General features: G+C 46.3%; 1 protein-coding gene across 1 annotated transcript in view; it reads right to left on the bottom strand.

Moving 5' to 3' along the window:
- Positions 1–1,342: 1,342 nt before the first annotated feature.
- The window catches only part of EFCAB2 (EF-hand calcium binding domain 2), a 107,950-nt gene continuing 99,492 nt past the window's right edge, over positions 1,343–9,800 (bottom strand). Inside the window, exons 4-7 of the mRNA XM_004756806.3 lie at positions 6,621–6,700; positions 5,764–5,806; positions 5,595–5,661; positions 1,343–1,713 (exon numbers count right to left, since the gene is read on the bottom strand). Of these exons, the coding sequence (XP_004756863.1) occupies positions 1,598–1,713; positions 5,595–5,661; positions 5,764–5,806; positions 6,621–6,700 (306 nt within the window). The 3' untranslated portion in view covers positions 1,343–1,597. The remainder of the gene's footprint in view (positions 1,714–5,594; positions 5,662–5,763; positions 5,807–6,620; positions 6,701–9,800) is intronic.

Below are 9,800 nucleotides of genomic sequence, written 5' to 3'. Positions count from 1 at the left end.
CCTTACCACCTGGTCTCCCTGCTTCTGGTCTCGACTCTTCGAGATCATTTTCCACATGATTTACAAAGGATCTTTCTCTGTGATCTTTAGAAAAAGTCCAGATTCCAACAAGAAAACCCAACTGTATGACCAACCCGATATCCTCAATGGTACAGCTCCTGTGTACCACCCCAGTTTCATCTCTCACTGTGTTCCCCACATCTACATTACCTTCCATTCCCAGAGTGCTCCCTGTTTCATGACACCCCCGGGGTGTCTGTACTTGCTGCTCCCCCGTGGAAACCCCCGGGTCCCATCACCAGCTTAGTGAACTACTCACCTTGGTCAGTGTCGCCTGATCTGGGAGGTCCTTTCTGCTCAATAGACGGTTTTCTCGCCCCAAACCCACCCCCCAGGCCGAGTGAGCTGCCCCTCTTTTGCACTTCCACAGCACCCTGAATGTGCCCTAGCCTGAAATGGGGTTGCTGACTGACTTGCAGAACTGTGGCCTCAAGGAGTTAGAGCCCCCTCGCAGCGCCAGTTCCTAACACAGGACCTGATAATACTCAGGAAGTGTTTCATGAACCAAGGAACAAACAGTGACAAATCACCTCTCCAGTAGCAGCCCCCGTCCTGCACGCCTGGAAGGAAGCATCATAAGCAACATCAAATGCTGGGGAGGAAGCACCTTCAAACAGGGATCGCCGTGTGCGCACGACAGAATACACAGGTTATGGGAGATTATTCATTTTCCTTCACCTTGTTTCCCCTCTGCCTTTGAGTCCCTGGGTCTTTCTCCGTTGGGATTCCCTGTGCTCAGACTTCATTCTGCTTTTCCCACTGCTGTCGCTCATGCGTACCACACAATTTCTCAATATTCTTATTCAGTATTCAGAACAATATTCTCATGGCAATTATTCTGAACAGCTAAGAATTCTTTTTTTGTTGTTTATTTTTCAATTTAAATTCAATGAGAATAGCTAAGAATTTGAAAGACCGGAAGACTACGGTCACTCCCTTACGTTGTCAATTTCCATTCAGTCTTCTTGTCTCTATAGAGTCCATGACCTCAACTCCGTTACCTGCTCTGCAAATGGAACACACTGAATCAGCACACTTACATTGTCACACTAAGTTACTAACATTTCAGATGAGATTTGTAAACGACACTCGTAAGGGGTTAACTATTAATATTCCTTTCAACAACCCCCTCCCATCCCGATGCAGAAGGCTCGTTGTTTGTTGCTTGTTTCGGCACGCTGATACTGGCCCTCACTTTGTGCTCACTCTGCCCCCTCCCAAGATCCTTCTATGCCCAACCTGGGGTCATTCTGGTCGTTCTTCATTTTGTCAGCATAATGGATTTGAAGGTCACTGGGGTTTTATTGTAGACAATCCACAACAATCCACAGATAATGTTAAAATGTTTTTAAGAATAAGCTTTAAAATAATTAGCCATTGGTCATTCCATAAAGCTAAACACACCAAATAAATTTGTGTTCATCTTTACAATCTAAAGTATTGCAAAGTAGTTGTCACTGGGCATTAATTATACAATGTGAAATTAACGAGGACAGGCCATCTCTACAGCCGTCCTTTTGATGAGTCTCCAGGGTGCCTAGCTCTCGTCCACCACCATCATGGCTATGTAGTCCTTGTAATGAATGGAATTCGATTCTGGGTCAACGGCAGCAGACAGCATTTCTTCCATTTCTTCCTGAGAAAAAGGCTCACCTGGGAAGGACAAGAAGAGAGTTTCCATCACTGACAATCTTCTGATCATTTTCTTTCTCCTTCTCTCAGCCAACTTCATTGCCCTGGAGCTGCCCAGGTCCCCGCTGGGCTGCTGGCTCCCCTCCCCGGGCCCTGGGGTCAGTGTGTCAACCCAGTCCGGAGATCCCAAGAGCGGGCTGCTGTGCCCCTGGCAGGTTTGGGACTTGTTTACCTTGTGGATGTTGTAGCTCAAACAAGCTATGAAATCGATCAGTTGAGCCAACCCAGCAGGAGAACATTAAGACATCCTGAACAAGGCTGGTTCTTTGAATTAAGGGTATTGGGATTGCCTAAGGATTCACCCAAAGTCCCAGTTTTCTAGGGCGTCTTATCATTATGTTCGCAAGGGTGTGAGGATGGGACTGCCCGGTCTCGATGCAAAATTGCTGAAGGGCGGAGGCTCGAACAGCAACCACCGTATCTCCGAATATCCCCTAACCAGGTCTGGCCGCTTCATGACGCCAGCTGAGCCCAGGGACAGATGCCATTTTTCCGCCCTGTCTAGACGGCCCTCTTTGTCACAGCTTTGGCCTAGTGTTGCTGTCAAACGGAACCAGAAGCGGCCCAGAAAATCTGTGGCTTTCGCCGGATTCAGAGAGCAGCGGAGGATCATCGCGGACATCGGTTTCACCAAGATGAGAAGCAAACTCCAGAAGAATGTTGGAAATACCACCAAGCACATAAAAAAGAATTTTGTCCTGATATGAAGTAAAAATACAGAAACATCCAAATCGCCGCTTTCCCCCCAAAGAGTCTTCTCTGAGCAGGTGAGTTACCAAGGTCTGTGGATCGCTCACCTTCTGAGCTTGCCACCTGCCCCATGAACAATCCTTTCTAGGCTGGAAGTCAGCTCGTACCACAGCAGTTATTCACATGGGATCGTGATGACAACGATGACAGATGATCAAACAAGGGGAGTGTGTCGAGTCCTTGAAACCGTCCTTACATCCTAAGAAAAGAATGCCTGCAGAGCCTACGGAGACGATTCTGACTCTCTCTTATACCCGGCTAAATCCACTGCCAGTGAATTCTGATGGGCACCACGGAAGTCCTTAAAAGTATGTTAGTAACAAGCATTTCTTGAGAATGGCTGTGTTCCAGATACTGACCTGTGTGTGCTTCAGATACGTTCACTAAGTTAACAGCCCAGCAACCTCATTAGAAGAAAGAACTGCTACTCCACTTACAGAAGAGGACACCAGGGGCACCTGGGAGGCTCAGCCTGTTAAGCATCCGACTCCTGATTTCAGCTCAGGTCAAGATCTCGGGGTCGTAAGATCGAGTCCCACAGAAGACCCACATCGGTCTCCCTGCTCAGTGGAGAGTCTGCTTCTCCCTCTCCCCCTGCTCCCCCACCCCCGCTGCTGCTCTCTCTCTCAAATAAATAAATAAATCTTAAAAAGAAAAAGAAGGAGCAGAGGACACCAGCACACAGATGCAAGGCTGCTTCCTCCGCTGCCAGAGAGGGGCAGAGCTGGGATCTGGATGCTGCCATCCAGCTCAAGGTCCATGAACTCAGGGACCACACTCGACTGCTCAGAACAAGGCCTTGCTCACAGTAAAATCCAGAAGGCAGCCACGCCGCTTCCTTGGGCAAGGAAGGAGATATGCAGTATTTGATTAAGGTTGGAAGGAGACTAGCTTAATGATTAAGAGCACAGTCCTGGGAGGTGGACTGCCTGGGTTTAAAAGCTGGGCGAGTCACTTCGACTCTCTGAGCCTCAGTACTCCTGTCTGTAAAATGAAGTGATAATAACAGTGCCTACTGAATGCGGTCGTTATGAGCACGAGAAATGTTATTATTGAAAGATCACTTAGAACGCTGCATGGCATGTGGGTGGTAATGTGCGTTTGTTTAAAAAAAAAATTTTTTTTTGAGATCTTCCCTGTTCCTAAATACTGTCTGACACCATACACACGCCTGGACAACTTGTAGGAATCTGAGTCCATATGATTTGCCACCTTCATCATGTGACATCCTGGGCATTCAGAAGGCATCATCCCAACCTAAGAATGTGTGGAGATGGTGAACAGCCACGCTGTATCCACGGCAGCCCGCTCCTGATTTCTCTGTCAGTCAGCAGCATCACCTCGATCCCATCACCAAGGTCAAAGACCCGTCACTCCAGCCCCAGTGTCCACCTCTGTCCCCCGCACTCCGTGACTCACCGAGACCCATGGGTCCTGCTGCACACGGTCCTGCTGTGGCTATCACTTCTTTCTGTCCAACACCCCCTCCTGCACCATGAGGCCCATGGGCCCAGCACCCTACAAGGCATCTGCGGTGCCCACATGGAGACTTCCAGCCCCCCGGGCCCAGGCTTCAATGGGCCCGTCCACACACATCCCCAGATTTGTCTCTTGCTGGCTGCCAGCGAGACCTCTGGGTCCTCTCCCCTCACAGACTCCAGGATATCACAGTATCACACTCACCCCGGCTCCCTGCTACTGTTCACACCGTGTGATCAAGGGCGTCTCTCTCCATCGACCCCTTCACATATTCTTCGCTCATCTGCTCATTCATTCATTCATTCATTCATTCAACACAGACTTGCTGAGACAGACCGGACGGGCGCTGGAACGTGTAAGACTTCAGCCCTGCTCCCAGTAACTCACCCACATGAAGCCTACCGTCCCGAGAACCCACTGTCTTGTGCTGTGAATTGTCTCCCGTCACCTTTGATTCCCCCAGTCTAACATCCTGGAGAAATGGAGCTTTGAGTCCCTCCCACTGCCCTTAGTGCCTCCCACCGCCACACGGCAGGTCACCCTATTAACGACAATGAGCTCTTTCTGGCCATTTTGACTAAATTCACATTGCCTCATATAATCCAGGATTCACTCCCCTTAATTAATCTGTAGGATTAAGAGGCTGGCGCTTTGAAAGCCATTCCCTTCCCATCAAAGTGAACCCCTAAGACATTTGTTACAGCGTCCCAGAGCTTGGTGGCGGCTGTGACGGCCATGTCACTCTTGCCCTCGTTGTCCGTAGCCCCACATCGCGGTGGGTGAGGCCAACGTGGTCAGCCAGCGACGCAGGTGGACGCGGTGTTCGTCTCCCTTCCTCACAATTAGCTGCACTTTTGATTCCGCCTCAAGCGATCATGACTCTGAATCACACTGGGCTCGATCTGGAAACCAGTGAACTGAACAGAGGATGGAGACTGGGGAGGTGACCAAGAGGGGCACAGTTTCAAGAGAACGCCCAGTAGGCCACTGACATTCAGGGAAAACAAACACATCAGGCAAAGCAGAGAGCGAGCGCCTCCAGGAAACATGGCGGCCCAGAGAGCCCAGAGAGCTCAGCCAATACGACGGCTCCGTGTGTGCGTCTATAGGTCAAGGTCAAAGCGAATACAGAGTTCCACCAGCAGAAAAAGCTGTAAGTTTTTGTGTGGATTCCATTCAATGGAGGCTGTATTATCTGTAAGTTCATCAGCTGAAAAGCTCTTCAAAAAGGAATTTTTATATAATCCAATTCAAATCTTCAATCTAGTAATAGGCATTGATTTCTACTGATTGACAGCTCATGTTTTCCAAGTGGCATAGCTTTTATTCTGAAAAATACTCTAACTGAATGCAGTGACTTCAATTTACAGCAGAATCTTTATATGTTGTAAAATGCTATAAGGCAAAAGTCAATCTTTCTTTAACCTACCCTTTGTCCACTTACCCCGCAAAACAGAAACCACTCCAATACCAAAATAATAGGAACCATAAATAACTCTTTGAAACTGAATGATTGATTTAAAGGTGTTCCTAGAGTTTTTCCATAATTGTTGTTAAATTATTAATCACTTAAATAAGTCACAGTTATAAAATGCATAATAAATGCCTCGTACCTTCTTCAGTCATATACTTGATCAGTTCTTCCCTAGTCAGAAATCCACGTTTAGATGGATCTAACACCTAAGAGAAAAGAAGGGTAGATATTCTATTTTTTGCTTGGTGAATAAGTTCTACAGGATGAATTTTTCATATAAATATATGTAAAATCTGGAGCTTACACACCTCAAACGCTCGAAGAAGGGTATCTTCTGGAATTGGTCTGTATCTAATCATGCGGTAAAAGGAGAAACACCACAGTATTTAGCTCAGTCTCTACACAATAAATGATCACATAAAATGAAATAAAGCCTACTGATATGCAAGGATAATAACTTCCCTCATTGAAACATGTTTGGATTTCTAGAAGTTAAAGAAATTTCTGGAAGTTGAAAGCACTCCACACCCACAGAAGATACTGAGTTCAAATTCACTGGCCTACATGAAGATATCTATTAGCCTTTCTCATCATTATGAAAATATTTGGAAACGAAGTTTCTATAATAAACCAACTGTGGTAAACTAACACTACACGTTCCTTAGAAAAAGAATTAGGGTGAATTCTCACTGAGAGCTCACAATAGAAGATAATAAATACGTTGTTGATTTGTGCCTTGTGTGGCCTTTGTGCTCTGTGATCACACTTTGTTTATGAGATTAATACAAACATGGTTGATTTTTTTTTAAGATTTTTATCTATTTATTTGACAGAGAGAGAGGCAGGCAGAGAGAGAGAGAGAGAGGAGGAAACAGGCTCCCCACTGAGCAGAGAGCCTGATCGGGGCTCGATCCCAGGACGCTGGGATCATGACCTAAGCCGAAGGCAGAGGCTTTCACCCACTGAGCCACCCAGACGCCCCGTGGTTGATATTTCTAAGCACACTTCACCTGGAAGTTCAGAAGTATAGCGAAAAGTCAGAGGGAAGCGATCCCAGGATAAATATTTGGCTGAGTATAATACACAGAGTGAAAAAGCCAAGTGTTTTGAAATCAACATAATTCTCATCACTGCTTCAACTTGACAATTACATGTACTTTCTTACCTTCTTTCCAGCAGTACTTCGGTCATCACTGGAAGAAACTTCTCATATCGAATGTATCCGGTGGGTTCTTCTTCCTCTACCTAAACACTCAGTAAAAAATAGCCACTGATTACTTCAAGTGTATTGAGCAACACCATTTCCTTAAGCCAAGTGCTAGGGATTTGATAATGAACATTTTGGGGCCTGATCTCTGCTCACAGTTTTTATTTGGTAGTAGAGACACAGATAAACCAAAAAACAACAGAGCTGAGTGTCTAATTATAAACACAGTGAAGTGACAGCACATGGGTCTATCAGAGTGTAGAACGAAGGAAAGTTCTAGGCCAGATCAGGAAAGGCACTGGAGCTGATTTACAAAATGTGCGTAGAAGCCAGTAGGGACAAGAACCCAGGTAGAGGAGCCTGAGTGCCCTTGGAGGCCAGAAGCCTGGGAGGAGGGTGTGCATAGCGAGCCAGGAGGAGACTGTTTCCAGATGAGGCTGGAAGGAGAGAAAGACACCAAGACCTTGCAGTGTCTTTTGGTCCACGAAAGTGACTTTGGCTGTTATCCTAAGAACATCAGGAGATCCCTGAAGGTCTGGTAGGTGTGTGTGTAAAAGATCACACTGTTTGTGGGTGAGGTGGCTTCTGCAGTGGGCTCGGCAGCTGTGAGGGAGCCTGGATTAGAGCAGTGGCCATGAGGGAGAAGCGGACAGTTTCAAGAAATATTTAAGAAGTAAAAGCAATCGGACCCAAGGGTGCCTGGATGGCTTAGAGTTAAGCGTCTGACTCCTGGCTTCGGCTCAGACTGTATCTCAGCATCATGAGATTGGGCCCTGTGTGGGGCTCCACGCTCAATGGGGAGTCTGTCGGAGATTTTCTCTCTCTCTCTCTCCCTTTCCCCTGCCCCTCCACCTGGTCATGTGCGCATACTGTCTTTCTCTCTCTCTCTCTCAAAAAAAATTATAAACCTTAAAAAAGAAAAGGCAATAGAACCTGGTGCTGCATCTCTTCTGGGCAAGAATGAGAAAGAGAGCGGTCAAGGATTCGGACTTGCACAAATGGGATGGAGTGACGCTCTCCTGTGATAAGGAACATGGGATAAGGGACCTGGTTCGAGGGCACCCAGGTGGCTCAGTTGGTTGGGCGGCTGCCTTCGGCTCAGGTCATGATCCCAGAGTCCCGGGATCGAGTACCACATTGGCCTCCCAGCTCCACGGGGAGTCTGCTTCTCCCTCTGACCTTCTCCCCTCTCAAGCTCTTTCTCTCTCTCTCTCTCTCAAATAAATAAATAAATGTTTTAAGGTGGGGGACGAGGTTAGAGAACCAATCATATCTCAAGGACCAAAATACCTATCAAATCACTGTGATAGTTACTAAACGCCTACACAGTTAAGTTTTGTTATACTACCACTAAATAAGAGAACACTAGACCTGAGAAAGAAATTTTGCTACTGAGCACTATTAGATGAACAGGAGAGACTCCTGCCCTTTGGTTCAGCTTCGATGGTGTGGCCGAATAAAACACTATTGATCTGAACGTTCATGTCAGGCTATTTACAAGGAGCTGTAAATTTCCACTCCCTTTCAAAGTTTCTATTAAAAGGCTCATCTATCCCAATTCAACAGTGGACCTTTTAGCAGATTTATTCTTTGAGAAAAAAACAAGAAATCTGTAAGTTGCCGCTAAGTGGAACATGCTGTTGTCCAAATGACTCTTTTTCAGTGTTTATATTGGATGTTCTCACCTAGCATAAGGGGAGCCCTCAGACTCCACTATGGAGAGAAATTGTCATCCATCGAATGACAGAATGGTCCTCCACAATCTCTGAGCCCATCAATCCTCGAACCATTGTTTCGGCCGTCTCTATGTACAAGGCAAGATTTTGCAAATTAATGTTCATCCAGCCCTGATGTGCTTGAGTCACACTCTGTAACCTACCTATCCCTGGAGCCTCTTAAAAATAAAATGTCAATCCCATGAGATGACCTTTGAAGGGATAATTTTTATTTTTATTTTTATTTAATTTCTTTTCAGTGTAACAGATTTCATCGTTGAGGGATAATTTTTAAATTAAAATGGAGAGTTTCTATGCTGATGACTCCAGAAATGGGTTTCGGAAGCTAGACGAATGGTTTGTTTCCTTCTCTACCCTCACCCCCACCCCCAACAAATCACTGCAGAGCAAACAGTCTTGACCTTGAGAAATCGAACCCCCCCCCCCGGTGTTTTATGAGCATCTTCATCCATCTACAAAAGGTCTGTAGTGTTTCCAAAGGGAAGTCACCTCTCTAGCACTCTCTCCACCATGCGAAAATTCGCAGCATGTCGTGTGTGCCCCGTAGTGGTCCCCGGGCTCCCACAGGACTTCCACGAGCCCCCAGTGCTCTGAACGCAGGGGTGAAAATGGCAAGCATTCTGGCCCCGTCTGTTTGTGAAGAGCCTGAACGGCACAAAAACAGCAAGTGAAAGCAGATCTCCAGCTATCAGGATAGCTGAGGAGGCATACATGCTTTCTGACTTTTTTGAAAGTCAAAGAGGAATAATGAATCCACAGAAGGCTTGTGGTTACAAAGGAAGAAGAAAAATAAGTAAATCCATCTTCATCTCAGGCAGACCTGAAAATCTTTCTATGACCCAACACTGTCCTCTAGAGGCCACATCTAATTCCTTCCTCTGTATGAAAAGATATGCAATGGCATAAAAACAATAAAACTATATGACCATTCTTGCTACCATGTTAGTAACCTGTTTAATATATACGTAAAAATATTTTATATCATAAAAGGTTTCTTAGTATTTAACCTTTTGGGGGGCCTGGGTGGCTCAGTTGGTTAAGCATCTGTCTTCATTCAGCTCATGATCCCAGGGTCCTGGCATCCAGTGGAGTGGGGTGTCCTGCTCAGTGGGGAGTCTGTTTCTCCCTCTCGCTCTGCCTCCCTGCCTGACTTGTGCTTTCTCTCTCTATCATAAATAAAATCTTAAGAAAAAATAACCATTTTAGGGGCGCCTGGGTGGCTCAGTGGGTTAAAGCCTCTGCCTTCAGCTCAGGTCATGAACCCAGGTCCTCTGATCGAGTCCTGCATTGGGTTCCCTGCTTGGCCAGGAGCCTGCTTCCTCCTCTCTCTCTGCCTGCCTCTCTGCCTACTTGTGATCTCTGTCTGTCAAATAAATAAATAAAATCTTAAAAAAAAATAACC

This window comes from Mustela putorius, unplaced genomic scaffold, assembly GCF_011764305.1.
Source record: "Mustela putorius furo isolate JIRA1106 unplaced genomic scaffold, ASM1176430v1.1 tig00000785_pilon_pilon_pilon, whole genome shotgun sequence".
In the NCBI taxonomy this organism is placed as follows: Eukaryota; Metazoa; Chordata; class Mammalia; order Carnivora; family Mustelidae; genus Mustela; species Mustela putorius.
The sequence above is the reverse complement of the archived record's forward strand: the minus strand, read 5'-3'. Positions and strand labels throughout refer to the sequence as shown.